The sequence below is a fragment of the Hesperophylax consimilis genome, chromosome 4 (assembly GCF_061612785.1).
Source record: "Hesperophylax consimilis isolate HC1 chromosome 4, BYU_Hcon_1.0, whole genome shotgun sequence".
Taxonomy (NCBI): domain Eukaryota; kingdom Metazoa; phylum Arthropoda; class Insecta; order Trichoptera; family Limnephilidae; genus Hesperophylax; species Hesperophylax consimilis.
In genome coordinates, this window is record NC_142839.1 from 35,290,657 (window position 1) to 35,307,735 (window position 17,079).

At 34.3% G+C, this 17,079-nt stretch overlaps 1 protein-coding gene across 2 annotated transcripts in view; it reads right to left on the minus strand.

The window, feature by feature from the left end:
• The window catches only part of LOC149424623 (chitin synthase chs-2-like), a 44,923-nt gene that overhangs the window by 11,601 nt on the left and 16,243 nt on the right, over positions 1–17,079 (minus strand). For both annotated transcript variants that reach the window (XM_089630906.1, XM_089630905.1), the window contains exons 7-13: positions 15,514–15,832; positions 14,652–14,872; positions 13,579–13,673; positions 12,006–12,157; positions 11,059–11,315; positions 10,055–10,265; positions 5,723–5,923 (exon numbers count right to left, since the gene is read on the minus strand). In XM_089630906.1, the coding sequence (XP_089487032.1) occupies positions 5,723–5,923; positions 10,055–10,265; positions 11,059–11,315; positions 12,006–12,157; positions 13,579–13,673; positions 14,652–14,872; positions 15,514–15,832 (1,456 nt within the window). The remainder of the gene's footprint in view (positions 1–5,722; positions 5,924–10,054; positions 10,266–11,058; positions 11,316–12,005; positions 12,158–13,578; positions 13,674–14,651; positions 14,873–15,513; positions 15,833–17,079) is intronic.

Sequence of the window (17,079 nt, forward strand, 5' to 3'; positions counted from 1 at the left end):
TTCAATAAGAGGGAGATACAGATGGTACTCACCACTCTGGGTAACAAACATTTGTCATTCTACCGTGGTAGTGTGTAGACGTGTTTATAGAAAGACAATACATTATTAGAGAATTGTCACATTTATCTAAGTTTTGCCGGGAGCGAGGTGTTCCGCGAGGCGGTCACAAGCTTAACCCATTATGGACGTGCTGTCGATAATAGAAAACATAAAATTAGAAATTTCAAATATTTCTACGGTAAAGGACTCGAAAGCTAAAAATAATCTGGAATTAAATATAAAACTATTAGAAGAAAAATGGACTCAGGAAAAAATATCTTTTCAAAACGAGATTGTTTGTCTGCAGTCAAAACTAATTGAAAAATTAGAAAAAAAAATCGAGAATACGAGCTATTTTGAAAAAAAAACATACGCAAGTTGTCTCAAAGTAATCCCGGAATCCAAATTCTCATTGATCATCAAAGGTGAAGATTCGAACATGACATCGGATGCTATTAAAGAACAAATCGTAAAGAAAATTAAAATAGGAAACTTGGGTATCGCAGTGAACGGAATACGAAAAGCCTCGCAAAATAAATTAATTATATCTTGTCCTTCAAAAGAACATGCAGAGAAATTGACAGATGAAATCAATAAAACCCTTAAAAAAAACATGGTTGCAGAGGAATTAAGAAAGAAAAATCCAAAAATATTCATAAGAAATCTTCAAGTAGATTTAACTGAAGAGGACATAATTGAGGCAATAAAAACACAAAACGATGGAATAAAAGATATCATGAATAGCGATACTAAAAACACGATTAAACTAATAAAAATGTTTAAACCAAAAAACCAAAATGGACTCACTAATTATATATTTGAAACCAGCGGAGCAGTAAGGTCTTACCTCATGGAAAAGGAAAAAATTAACATTGGTTTTAGCAGAGTACGAGTGGAAGATGCCAGCCCCTTGACGCAATGCTACCATTGTCTCAAATTTGGTCACACTGCATTAAAATGTTTTAATAAGGACAAACGTGCGACGTGTTTACATTGCGCAAAAGATCACGAATGGAAGGAATGCCCTAACAAAAACACTGAAGAAAAATGTAGTAACTGTGCACATCAGAACACCTTATTCAAGATGACCCTAAATACCAATCACAAAGCTAATAATACTAATTGTTCTTACTACAAAAAGATGATGCATATCGCTCAAAGTCGTATAGACTATGATTAGGTATGTATTATAATTCTAAAAAACAATTACAATGCTAATCACAATTTTTTCATTTTTTAACTTCATATTATCACTTTCATTTATGCATCGTAATGTATATAATTTATTGAGACATAAATATTTCATATCCTTGCCGAAAATTTTTGCCATTTATGTTACAATGCATTATCCCATTGCCACAGTGTTAAACGCTAGTATACTGAAATCTATGATTATATTGATGTTCGCGCACTCTTCGTGTATTCGTATGTGTAGAAAAAGTTCAATATGTAATTATTGTTGCCAATTAGTAAACCTACCTTGTTCTGTACAAAACTATAATCTAACCTGGAACATATCGGAAATACTAACTGCTATATTGTTATGTATCTATCGTATTTATATTTATAAATCCCAATACATGTTTATATATTATTGCTGCCAATTAAAATATTATTCTATATGGGTGACTTGAACTGTGATTTTGATTCAGCAGAAATAGATTATGAACGCACGTCAATTTTTGAAAACTGGGCTACAAAAAAACATGTGTTAGGAAATAATAAAATAACTGCCCTCAACTTAAATATACGATCTTTATCTAAATATTGGGACACTTTACTATTAATTGTTTCTAGCTCTTTGAGAAACATCGACTTAATTTCGCTATGCGAAACGTCTATTAATGAAAATAATATAAATCTTTATAAATTACCGGGATTTAATTCGTACCATTTTTGTCGAACAAAAAGATCGGGTGGCGGTATTATTGTGTACGTGAAAGATCACCTTACATTTGAAAAAATAAATATTATGACTAATAATTTTGAATGCGTTTACGGAACCATTTCAGTAAACAAACATATTCGCTTACATCTTTTAGCAATATATAGACCGCCAAATACAAAAAAAAAATTATTTCTTGATGAGCTGGAGACAATATTGGGAAATATTGATATAAAAGAATCCGTATTGGTTCTAGGTGATACGAATATTAACTTATTAAATGTACACGAACCCATAACTATGCAATATGAAAACCTCATGTCTCATTTTGGAATGACCAGATGTATAAATGATGTGACTAGAGAAGCGATATTGACTAATTATGTAACGGCTTCATGTTTAGACCATATCTATGTAAGAGTGAAGGAGACGACCGAAATCAGTTCATGCGTATGCGATTCAATAATAGCTGACCACTACCTAACTGCAGCTAGTATTAACTTCTGTTACTATGATAAATGTACCGTCGACAAATCGCACCAAGAGTATTACACTGCACTATCGGACAAAAGGATTGATTTATTGATCGAAATCACCGATTGGAATGCAATGTTAAAATTGTCTGAACCAAACATTATTTATGCAGAATTAAAATCGATTTTTAAAAATATTTATGAAAAAAGTACCTTTACAAAATTAAAAACAAAAAAATTTCGAAATAACCAAAAAACTTGGATGAATGACAGTCTCGCTGAAAGTATTCTAATACGAGATGCCATGTGGAAAAAGTGGAAAAACACGCCTAATAATAAAAAATATGAAATCTCTTTCAAAAAATATAGAAATAAACTTAATAAACAAATATTAAACACAAAAAAGGCATACTATAATAACAAATTTAATCACTGTTTCAAGAACATTAAAAAAACATGGAATGAAATTAATACAATTTTGGGTAGGAAAAATAAATCTGGTTGCGATGAAGTCTTATCTAAATATTTCCTAAAGTCACAATCTTCTGATGCAGTGGCAGAAAATTTTGCTAACTTTTTTGATGAAGGAGTTAATAAGTTGTTACATGAATGTGATTTCCGAGCGTCTAATCACTTGCAAGAATCCCTACCGCATTCAATGTACTTACCTAGAGCTAATGCTAAGCAAATTGAATATATTATCGGAGGTATGAAAAATTCAAAGTCACCGGGCATAGATCTAATTCGTATGTTTGATTTAAAAAAACATGTCAAATTACTTAGCCCTGTTATTGCTCACTTTATCAACAGAATAATCGATACCAGCCTCATCCCCGATGAATTAAAAAATAGCATTGTAAGACCTATTTTCAAAAATGGAGATCACTCCGAAATTAACAATTACAGGCCAATTTCTATTCTCCCGGCACTAGAAAAAATTTTAGAAAAATATATTTCGATAAATTTAGATAAATATTTGAATAATTTGAATATTATAGATGAATGCCAGTACGGGTTCCAGAAAAAAAAAAGTTGTGATAAATTGCTGGAAAAATTTTCTGATTTTATAAATTCTCAACTTAATTCTAAAAAACATGTACTGGTGCTTTTTATTGACTACTCAAAAGCTTTTGACACTCTCAGCCATATACAATTAATTAAGGTTCTTGAAAACATTGGAATCCGGGGTAAACTCCTCTCATTCTTTAAAAACTACTTAACTAATAGAAAAATGAACGTAAAGATTTTAAATGATATGAGTAAAGGAAGACATATTAAATCAGGAGTACCGCAAGGATCAATTTTAGGTCCAAAATTGTACATTATATATGTTATTGTTATGTCAAAACTCTTTAAAAAGGCCTTTAGATTCATTTTTGCTGACGATACTGCACTTGTAGTATCCAATGAAAATCCTATCATAGCTATTCAACAATTGCAAAGTGACTTTAACGAGCTACTTAAATGGGCTCATGATGTTGGTTTAATTATTAATGTTAAAAAAACAAAATGTATGTATGTAAAATCACCAAGCCTGGGAATATGGAATATACCCAAAATAATTGCTCATAATTCTGAATGTATTCATAGAAAAATTGAAAATATTTGCCACTGTGAAACAATTGACTTTACTAACGAATATACTTATCTGGGACTAATAGTAGACAATAAATTTAAATGGGATAAACAAGTGGCTAAAATCTGTAACCAGCTCCGATCTTTTGCAAGTAATTTTTATAAACTGAAATATGTTTTGCCTCATTGTACTCTTAAAATAATTTATTTTTCTATGGTCGAATCCATACTCAGATATGGCATACGAACTTGGGGGCACTCAAGCAATATTTATATTAAATATATACAAAACTTACAAATTGCTATAATAAAAAAAATTGTACCACCGAATATCTACAGACAAAGAAGTAATCTAAAACTACTGTATGGTTCTGAGGGCCTACTTCCAATAAAGGGTCTTCTTTGGTACATTATTATAATGGATAATGAGGGAGATAGCAAATATAAAAAGCAACCGGTGCATAATCACACAACAAGATTCACTGAAAATAAGGGCCTCATTATTCCAAGAGTAACAAATAAGTATGGAAGCCGAACGCTTAAATATTTAATACCAGAGATTTTCAATAAATTTAATAATTATTTTAAACCTCAGAATAATGAGAGACCCTGCCCCAAAAACACTAAGCGTTGGCTAATAAGCGACGAATCAATGTATCTCTGAACATTATTATTGATGTATTCCTGAACATCTCAACGTACCTGCCTAAATAATTTGTATATAGGTAGGTACTTTGATATATATTATTTTGTGATATTGTTTATTGTATAATTTTGTGTCATACATGTATTAAAAATTAAAAATGTTTTATATATATTATTTGTAGAACCTACAGACAAGCCGTCATGTGTGACAGCTTTGTGGGACTGCATATACCTGTATCTTTAAAAATTTATAATAAATAAAAAATAAAAAAATAAAAAAAAAAAAAAAAGAAAGGACATACCGAAACAGGAAACAACAAATTTGGTCAGATATGATTTGAGATTTTCAAGGCCAAAAGTATAACCATTTTTGGCATAATACCCCAAAAATAAATGACTGTAACAAATTTGGTGTTTTAACACACAATTTTTTTTTTCAAATTTAAGCTGAGCACTACAGACCAAAGAAGACATAGACATGCCCAAACACAAAATCTGGATATCATTTCGATGAGCTGGAGGCAAACCACGTGACAATCTTTTTTGCACCAAAAAGGTTCAAGCAAATAAACTATGATATCATTCGTACCTTGACCACCGATGAATACACTGAAAAAATCAGGTCCTGCGCAGAAAACGTAAAGTTAGGTAACAGTTTGCAGCGCAGTCCGTTGTGGGCTTTTCTGCACAATGCGTTCTTTCATATTTCATATTTTCGTTTTTACCACAGTGAGTAAATTATAAAAGATTTTTTGTGAAAGTACTGAACTGTAATTCGTAAAAAAACATTCAATTTATTTAAACAAGTCGAACCTTTGTTTGCCCGATTTGGAATTCTCAATAATGTGTTTAAACAGAGAGAAATTTGCGAGCCATTATAAAAAGGACTTCATAATGGTTTTACCCACGTTTCCTGTAGACTGTTGGATGCATTTATTTAAAAATCACTGAAAGAAAGGGACGCTCCCCCTGCTGCGTGCAAGTTGTTTTGTTCCCCTCGGCGTTATGGATAGGTCTATCTTTCTGTCCTGGGCACCCTTCTTGATTGTGTCGAACAATGATGAGAACTTGTGTGAAGATTATATAAGATTAAATACATCCATACCCTGATCATACTGCACGTAATGCCTCGCCTGGTCAGACTTGGTGGTGTATTTCTTCATGACGTTGTCGTCCATCAGAGCCTTGGCCCTGAAGAGGGAGAAGCAGCCGGGGCTACAAAGTACGCAGCCAATCACATGCTCGGTCGACTTCTGCAGCCAATGACCGATGGCGTACTCAAACATCTGATACCACACCATGGGGCCTGTGAGATGAAATATTATTAAAAGATTAAAATATAATATTTTAAAAATCAAAAAACAACAAAATGTTAGACCCTGAAGTGATATTTCGAAACAAGAAACGTTTTTTATTTATTTATTTATTTATTTGTTTGTACACGCCCAATTAGGGCTTTTACATATGATACAATTATAATACATTTGATATAATCAGAGAGTAGAAGAGATAAAACAATTAAAAATGTACCGAGTATAAAAATATGTATTAAGTTAAAAACAACAAACAGAGTAAACTATAGGATGCACATTTCTATAGATTCATAACTTTAGATACATTGAAAATTATAAACATTACAAAGCTCAAGATAGACATACAGATTTAATAACAATGTTTTTATAGGCTGACAGACATTCAGTACCGTTGGTGTTCATGTTATATTTATTCCCTGCACTGTGCAGTCGGTTCATTACTGAATTTAATTCTGCTTTCGTACCTGCAATGTTACAATGGTAAGGTACCTTCTGACGAACCGTTCTACTAGGCACATGAAAGTCAATCAGCCTAAGGAGTTCAGGGGAGTCAAACATGTTATTAACAATTTTATAAAGAAAAAAGAGATCAGAACATATTATTCTTTCTTTTAAAGTGGCAAGGCCCATGACTTTCAATAGTGAGGTGTAGTTAATGTTTTCAATGGGAATACCTAATCTATAATTTATGTTTCGTAAAAATTTATGTTGGATTCGCTCGATAGATTTTTCATGAACATTGTAAAATGGATTCCAAATGGTTGAGTTAAATTCTAAATGGCTTCTGACAATGGATGAATACAATATTTTTAAAGTTTTTAAATTTTTGAAATCTTTTGATGTTCTTAATATGAAACCCAACATTTGCATCGCTTTAGTGGTTATATTGTTAATGTGGTAGATAAATGTTAATTTGGTGTCAAATATTATCCCCAGGTCTTTTATTTCGGGAACAGATACTAAGACTTGATTATTCATACAGTATGTGAAAATCAATGGGTTTTTCTTCCTATAAAATTTCATGACTTGACACTTTTTTACATTAAGGGTTAATTTATTTCGGATACACCATTCAGAAAAGCTAATGAGATTTGATTGTAATAATAAGCAGTCATTAATATTGTCAATAATTCGGTAAATTTTCATATCATCTGCGAACATCAAAGTAAATACACGTTTAAATACATTTGTAACGTCATTTATAAATATGTTGAAAAGAATGGGTCCTAGATGTGATCCCTGGGGCACGCCGCTTGTAGCTGTAAAGGTGTAGGACAGTTGACCTTTAATGCAGACAGTAAGCTCTCGATTAAACAGATAATTCTTAAACCAGGATAGTACGTTACCGGTTATGCCAATTTTCGCCAGCTTGTTAACAAGAATTTTATGGCAAACCTTATCAAACGCTTTGCTGAAATCAGTATATATAGAATCGACTTGTTGTCTATTAGCAAGTGCATTTGTTATATAATTTTCGTACAGGGATAGATTGGTTAAGGTTGATCTGTTTGAAACAAAACCATGTTGGCAAGTTGTAATGATGGATTTCACGCTGGGGTTTATCTCTAGAAGAATTAATTTTTCAAAAATCTTGGGTATTGATGATTGGATACAAATTGGACGATAATTTTCAATTGCAGATTTATCCCCGCATTTAAATATTGGAGTTAAGTAACTTTTTTTCCAAAGTTTTGGGAAATTTCCCGTTGACAGAGACTTATTAAATAATATGAACAACGGAATGGATAAGCTGTCTGCACAGTTTTTAATCAAGATGGGTGGAATTTGATCCGGCACGGAACTTAATTTTGGTTCAAGTGTTTTAAGGTAATTTGTAATGTCGGTGATGTTAATATTAATATTTGATAATTGCAAGTTTATATCAGAATTAAATTCAGGAATTTGTTCATCTGAAATGTCAGGTTCAAACGCATCTTTAAAGAAATCGGCAAACATGTCAACAATTTCTTTTATGTTGCTAGAACTCCTTTGTTTATGATTCATAGTTCCGGGGATCCCGACTTCATTTTTTTTCATAGACTTTACGTGTTTCCAGAAATGTTTTACATCATGATTTATAGTATTTTCCACTTCCATTATATAATTTTTATAACAATTTTTAGACAAATTTTTGCAAACTTTCCTGACACTTTTAAATTTAATATAATTAGGTATTTTTTAATTGTAATTTTTTAATTGTAATTTTTTAATTTGTAATTTTCTTAGGATTTAACCTGAAGGCCTATTAATTTATTTCTAAGCGCTGGTATCACTTAATCGAAAATTAACACCAAAAATTGAATTTTGGTGTCAAATATTCACAATTTTTTTTTATTATTATAATTGAGTCGTGTAATTTCTATACCCGCTATATCAACTTTCATTGATTTGGAAAAAACCGCAAAAAACTGTCACATCTCTAGCGTACATAAGTAAATGCATTACAATTTTTTATATAATGAATTGGAGTAATAAAATTTCGAAAAGCATTTATTTTTCTATATATGTCTAGCAATAATTAAGTAATTTCGATAAATAAAATGGATATAGCCACAGACATAGGAATTAATAGACGAGAAGATAAGGGCGAGGGGTAAAATCAACTGTTGAAGAACGAAGGGGGTTAAGCTGACTGTGATTCGTCAATAAATCAATCTGACAGTAAATAGGCATCTCGCATTATAATATCACCATTTAGTTCTTAAAAGTAAAATCTGCATTTAAATGAATAGACATTTTTACATGGGAGCGCAAATTACTCGCCACGTTATGAACTAATTTGCGAAGTCCAAATTCTTCAAAGTAAATTTCTTCTGTTTGCAGAGTCGTAGTTAGTTTCAGAGTATTTAGTTAAGACACTTTTATAAATGTTCATAATTTACTTCCCAGCAACCAACCAGCTTTGTGTTTCGCGTCCAGACGTTTCTCGATGTGATAGTAACAACTGATTCATATTATACGATGTGAATATTTATTTATTTATTTATTTCACGCCTATTAAGGCTTTTACATACATATATATAAAAAATATTTACGAAATTATACATGAAAATAGTGCAGGAAACGACTATTAAAACAATTGCAGAAAAATAAATATAAAGTCAAAATATCACTCAACTTGATTTGATCTACACAGAATGCAGGCACAACATATAAAAAATCCAAAATATTTTTTTCTATTTCAGTTGACAAAATTATTATATGTTAGTCAAATCAAATTAAATACCTTTATTCAAATATTCCACTACTCGATGAAAAAAAAAACTTCAATAGGGTATGCTTATATATTGAAATTGATGTACTAAATATATCAACAACATCTGAGTATTTGTTTCCTAGCTGTTGAATCCATATGCTTAAAATAAAGTAAAATAATGCTTGTATATGGAATGTAATACGACAATTGGGTTTATTCTCTTTTTCACATCTATTTTTACAAGTTTTCATAGTACAAGTCAACATTTTGCCGTGTTATTTCGTAAAATGAACCGATGATGCCTCGACCATAGTTCGCACAAGAATGATGACGTCACGTTTTCAAATTTCATTTGAGGCCATACGCGAGCCCAGCCGGCTCAATGGAACCGGTATGGGGAGTGGGGATAATACGCTTTTAATCACTTAGGGCAGGTCTACTAATATTCATATGTCTATGGATATAGCGGATTTTGATACTCACTTCGTGATTTTGAAAGTCAACTGAGCCGACATGGCGGGTTTAGAAACTCACGCGTAGATCATTTTGACACACGAGCGTGGCGTCAGAGTGGCGGCCATATTGTATTTTGGCAAAATAACTGCTTGTGATTCGTTGAATCCGATATAGCGGGTTTTGATAGTAACTTTCTGTATGATATAGCGGATTTGGTTTCTCACTCGCAGTTTAAACATGGTTTTTGGTCGCGATAAGGAGGGTTTTGAAACTCATCTTTAGGCTCCTCTTGTTGCTCGCAAAAATGTGAACAAGATGTCATACTCAGATCATTTTGTCAAAAAATCGGATATAGCGGGTATAGAAATTATAGGATTCAATTATTGGCTTATATTTTTCAGTACTTTGGAGGTTGACTGTATGCATTTTCCCCAACAGTAAAAACTAGATTTAAAATTGAAATAATTGTTACCTGAACCAATTGGATGAATACGACCGCAAGCAGCTCCCAGGTTCTTGTTTCTTTTCATCAAATCAATCAGCAAACGGACGGCATTGGGCTGGAAGTCAATGTCTCCATCGAGGGTCAGTAAATAGGTGTTTTCAGCCATGGCTTCCTTCCGCTCAACGGAGATATCCAGCTCCATAAGCCGATGTCCCAGCAGATAGTACATGTACATCACCTGAGTTATTAAGGTGAGAATTTGATTTATTTGCTACAACTTAACCAAGAAGAAAAGATTCTAGCGAACTACTAATAAATTACGCCCTTTCTGCGCATGGCAAGAGAAGTGCACATGCGTACTTTCTTTTGCTTGCTATCTGGCTATACAAAGCACATCTAATATTTTTATTTTTTTATTTAAGAGATTGCACTTATAACTGTCCGGATAACTGGAGACGAACACCGTATCCAAGGCATAAAAAACTGGAAGGAAACAGGAGAATGGCAGGAGAGGAGGAATTTTCTAGAGACGTCCAGGACTATACAAAGTTTGTAGAGAAAATTATGATTGTGATGAAAAAAAATTTTATACCAAAATTTGACGGATTTTTGCAGTTCTTTTTTCTCCAACAAAATAGTTGTGACCACTGAGAAAAAAACACAATTGACAATTTACGCAAGACCATTCGACTCCTACTCCCACACAACTCAGTAAAAATTCATTATCTATTCAAAAAAGAATTTTCATATTTGACAATGTTTGATTAATTTTACCAGTTATTAGCCGAGTTGACAAATATGTCTGGTTCCCACCCGGGCATTATGGGTTCAATTCTTCTACTAGCTAAGTCTTCTATCATTGTACAAGAAACATTTTGCACTCATAATGTTGGTGATAGGAGTTTTTCAAATATTGTCACTTTATTCGTAACCCAGGAGAGTAAGATAAAATTGAACTTACTTTGAGCATACAGACAAGCCCACAACGCAATTCTATCGGTTTATCCAATCAGTGTTTTTGTTTTCCTAACCTGAGACCAGCGCTTCCTGTGTCGGATCTTGTCCTTGTTCTTCAGATGGCACACGAACTTGGTCTTCCCGGGCAGGCTCCACTCGAGGCGGCCGCCGTACGGGGTGGGGTACCTTTTGGGCGCGCGGATGCGGATGTGGGCGAGGTGGACTGCAGAGGCGGCCTTGTCCATGAGGTTAATAAGGCGCTTCACATATGCGTTCACCTGATAGTCCTCGGAGTCCACTTTGTCGAAACCGTCGTCCAGGAAAATGTGAGCTAAAATAATTTTAACCATGACAATAATTCACATAATATAAACACGGTGTCTGGAAATTCGAAGTACAAGTGAGAAACTGGTGCATTTACATCATTGTTATATTCCCTAGCAAAATTTATACTACCTGGTATATCAGATCCTCTTAAGCTCGGCATGGTTGGAATGTCGAGAGTAACGTGACTTTCTAATATAGGAATTTTTCTGAAATAATAGGATTTGTTTTGCCAGGTCAGTTTAGGAAATTATGACGAACTAACCGCTGTAAACTTGGTGGTTCAGATTACTGTAGGTTCAGATTATAGTAGGTTTGGATTACAAAGACTATACTAAATGATTATTATTATAATAATAACGGAAACGTAGGCTACCTTTGTGATGCTTCTATTTCACTTGTCATCATTTATCTCACACCTCAGAAACAAATGTTTTATCAGACTAATAATAATAATAAAATTGTATTGAAATTGTACTAGCCTAGCAAGGCAGGTTATGAGAAACTTTAACTTGTAACTATACATTTCAATTTGTTACATTATTCGTACTACTTACTGTTTATATATTATAATATTCTATTGCTAACTTTATGTACTTACCTAACACTTAAACAAATGTTCACTATGCACACTTTATATGTATTTTTAATTATAATTGCAAATTTCTTACAATAAAGATATATGTATTATAATTACTTTCATATTCGTAGTAGTCAGGATCGACAACTTGAAGGTAGGTTTGGGCGAGGCGGCGAGCAGACTGGTCTTCGTCAATGCGGAAGATGGACTTCAAGAACTCAACCATCTCCTCTTTAGTCTCGTGCCACATAGTGGCGCATGCGTAGATTCTATAAATAAAGAAAAATTCACTTAGTTGTGAAGAGAGTAAAATGTACTATTTAGGTACTTTACTAAGTTCAAAGGGTTTTGTACCTAATTGTTGCAAGTTAAATCCTCTGCAAAATTAAGTCCCCCATCATTGCACAAGCAACAATTTCAGCATTTTAAGTTGAGAGTAGGCAGAATTAAAATATTTTCAGGTAATTCTTATTATGTATTCCCTTGGAATGCCAAGCTCCCACGACCTAATATTACCTTAGTGAGCTAGGGAAAAATGACAGCGGCCTGCAGTGCACCAGCTGACACTATTTTCGTAATAACTTACTAGTTTTTTCTGCAAAATTATGTTTTTGTAAATTGTACTGTCTTACTTACAATAATAATTTATTTCAATATTTACAAAAAATTGTATACATCTATCCTATGTAGTTTCCCCAGAATATCTACATAATATATTTGAAGAAATGTTTTTTTCTCTCTCTAATGTCAAAATATAAAATAATGAAGAAATATTTTAAGCGTTCTTCACAATATAAAAAAAAATAATATGACGAAGTACTAAGACTTTCGAAAATCGGAATTACGACATTTGACATGAATTTTGCCACGAGCTAGAATAAGAATATATTAAGATACATTTTTACCTTGCCAAGCGAATAAAATATATTTAAGTGTGTTAGGAGCATTTTTTAACCCTTCAGGATAATATATTCGCCTTTGGGAACAACTCATAAGGCATCACAGAAATCATTGTGTCTTTCTTAGTGTTATGGTGAAAAATATAAGATCTAACGATGTTAGAAAGATAAAATACCACACCTTATATTCAAATCTACAAGTTAAACGCAGAAGATGTAAAATGCAAATGCAATTTGAGTAAACGACTTTTTTTGTTAATTGTATTTTATGAAATGACAAAAAGTGAGGGGTGACTTTAACGTTTGTTTTACGTTTTTCTAGTAAAATAAGTGTTTTTATATATTTTTTCACTATCATTATAATTTTTTGTTCCAAATAACGTAAAGTGAACCATTTTAATTATATTTGCATTCAAAATTTTAATACTTCAAAAAACATGTTTATTTCTAATAAAATTTGAAAGCGTATTTAATCACCTTTCAAGAACAGTTTTCAGTTTTCGGAAACGTTCATAAATATTTCATTTATTTGGATTTTATTGCAAAGCGGAAATACTCCGATCTTCTGACAGAATATGACTGAGGCCTGAGTAGTTAAGTTTCAAAATATCATAAAATCGAGGCAAGTGCAAGGTGAGCTACTAGCATATCGGAAGCTTTGAAATATTTATTTTAGCGTCAAAAAGTAAAAGATCTCACCATAATACTGGTTCAATAAGAAAGTAAAGTTTTAAGACACAGGCAAAGCTGGGTAACAAAGCGATACATATAATATTGTATTAAAATCTCACCTCGTAATGCGATCAGATGGTCTGACATCGTCCATTCGTATTTCGTCCATTTCAAGTGAGATTTTTGGTTCGTGTTCATGTATTTCTCCCAAGTCCTAAGGAGAAAAAGCAAACATTAGTACCTACGAGGGTGTCCCAGAAGTACCCAACCTAACAAAGGAAACACAAAAAATTTGGGAAAAACTATCTTTATTTCTCAACAGTCTCCATTTAGCTCGATACATTTTCCCAGCGATGTTCAATAGCTTCGATACCATATTATTAGTGAGAACCGTCGTGCTCCTCAAAATAGCCATCAACCACAGATTCCACCTCTTCATTGTTGGCAAATCTTTTATCGCCGAGCCAATTTTTCAAGTTTGGAAAGAAAAAATAATCCAAGGGAGCTAAATCTGGTGAATGGAGTGCGTGGGGAAGTAATTCGAACTTTAACTTATTGATATTGGTCATGGCGATAACGTATGTGTGAACTGGGGCATTTTCTTGATGAAACAACACTTTATCTTTCGCCAAATGTGGCCATTTTTTCTTGATTTCATCCCTTAAAGGCTGCAATAAGTTTGCATAATAATCTTCGTTGATTTTTTTTCCGTTTTGAAAATAATCAATGAAAATTATCCCAGCCACCAAGCACATTCCAAAAAACTGACACCATGACCTTGCCAGCAGATGGAATTGTATTCGTCTTCTTTGGAGCCGATTCTCTGCTTTTAGTCTAATGTTTTGACTGTTCTTTCATATTGGTTGTGAAATGATGGACCCATGTTTCATCCATGGTTATGAATCGACTCAAAAACTTTAATAAACATTCGATTGAAACATGCTCATGAAGCTGTTATTCTTCCATTGTGAGAAAACGCGGCATCCATCTCGATATGCAATGTACAGTATGTTAAATTCCAAGCCAAGATGCAAAACAAAGGTTTTGTTATCACAAGGGGTCACTGATATATAAAAAAATACCAATACAATAAATTTTATTTACTATAAGTTAATGGAGGATAGTAATTTCAGAGATTTTGGTTACTCCTGTTGGCAACGGGAAGGTTAACAGATTATAGTAATGTACATACGGCAGTATCACAGCCCTTCTGGTCATCGTAGGTCCTGTTGAGACCCAGCGACTGGTCGGTCAGGAGGGAGTCGTACATGGGGAGGACAAAGAGCTTCTCGGTGGGGGCCAGGCGCTCGCACTTGGGAGTCCAGATGTGGAACATGATCCATGTTTGAGACACGAGCCATAATATCCAAATCCATGTCATTTCTTGATTTATGAAGTCATTGAGGAAGTAAACTGCAATTAAGAATTAAGGAGTAAACTTTAAATCTAACCAAAAATGTGTTCGTTCATTTAAAAAAAATATGTTACTTTAATATCATACAAGAGTTTCCAACTCCTTCCCACTGGCTTTGGACAGCGGGATTATGGCATACTCAATTAGGGTATTTCGTGAAGCTGAAGGAAGTGGGGAAGGGAAGAAGATGGGAAAGACATAGGTTTGGAAGTACCTGACTATTCAGATCTGGTAACCAAACACGGCGGAAGTCGTATCAAGCAATGTTCCAATTCCGGATGGTGGTGTTTTACCAGGGTGACACTGAAAGTATCTGCAACTTATTTCATCATCGTGTACTTAATCTTATCTACGCGGCTGTCGCTTGTGTGATAATTCGGCGGCTATCCCTGCACACTAACGTAGCATGCATAGTTTCACTACGGGCTGGTATTTCAGTATACGTAAGAAAGTTATAAGTCAGATTGGGATGTCAGGATTACTACCAGATAGCATGTTGACAAACGTAAATGTCTCTCAAGCCGAACTTAAAAAGTGATTGAAATATCGGCCCTAAAACCCCTAACATTGTGTCAAAATGAGCTAGAATATCTTGAAAAGGCCAACATTGTAAAGGACAATGTTGAAAAATTGCACTCACCAGGTGGACTATCGAAGAAGAGATAGGGTGGAATTGTGTCGGAGTAGTAGCAGGCATTTCCGTTCCGGAGGCCACACATGGCGATCAGCACGGAGACGGCGACGGGGACGGTTAGGTTCACCGGCAAAGCGAAGCTGAAGCCCTGGATGAGGATCCGGCAGGTGAACTTGCCAAAGACGTAGCACAGCCAGGAGGCGCCGATCTGGATGAAGAGAACATACATGGGCGTGTCGCCCCAGGACATGTTGTCGATGGAGTCTCCCGTCAGAGTCACTTCTGATAGGTCAGGTAGTTCTGTTCCGCTCAGGATTGGCGTAATCTAGAAAGTAGAAAGTTAATTGTATATAGGGAATCATAGGGCTATTAGCCTGCTAAACTCAGTTGATAAACTGGTAGAATTTCGATTGGAAGGGTAAGATAGGAAACAAAGGATAAAATATGGGATGTGCAAGGTGCTTTTATGAGTGGAAGGGGGTGCATGTACCAGATTTTCTCATTGCCTATGCTCACTGAGAAGAAACAGAAACTTTTCTGTGCCTTTGTAAATCTACAAAAAGCATAGGACCGAGTCGACAGGAAAAAGCTATGGAAGGTGTTGTCCAAGTATGGAGTGAATACGAATCCCACTCAGGCAATTGCGTCTCTGTATGAGGTAAGCGTTGCACGTGTTAGGGTGAACGGTGGTTTGATATCTTAAAATGTGTTAAACAAGGCGCAATGTCACTGTTATTCAATCTATACATGGGTAATTGTATGCAAGAATCGAAAGAGGTGGGATTGAGCACGAATTTGAGTAATCTGAAAGTATGTTGCCTGTTGTATGCTGATGATGCGGTGCTGATAACAGTGTGGAAGATCTACAATTTCCCATGTCTTGGATGAACTAAGTATGTATGAAGAGTGAGTTAATGATGAATGTAAGTAACTCTAAAGTAATGGTGTTTGAAAGAGAGAGTATTAAAAAATGTGCAATATAGTTGTGAATAAGGAATACTTGGAGCAGGTGGATGAGTTTGCGTATTTAGGAAATAGGTTTACAAGAGATGGGAAGGCTGATAGAGATATTGAAAGAAGGGTAAATGCAGGTAGCTCCGTTAATGAAGGACTGAACGCAGTTGGCACTAGCAAAAAATTGTACGAAGAAGCGAAGTTAGCAGCCCACAATGGAGTGCTGGTACCTACCCTGATGCATGGAAGTGAGGCATGGAACTGCCAGAGAAAGGATGTAAGAAGACTGAATGCTTTTCAAATGATATCCCTGAGGTGTAAGTGTGGTAAAACCATGTATGATCGTGTGAGAAATGTGGAGATCCGCAAAGAGTGCAAGGCTGTTATTAGCGTAATGAGTAAGATTAAGAAAGGGACGCTTTGATGGTTTGGGCATGTAGGGCGAATGAGCGAAGAAAGGAGCGTAAGGAGAATATATGACGCGAATGCGAATAGTAGCAGAAGTCGGGGACCTCCGAGGAAGACAAGGCACGATCAAGTGAATCAGATACTTGAGTCGGGCCATGTCAAGAGTCAGAATAATAGAAGAGTGTGTGCCAAGACTGAGTTGTTTGACAG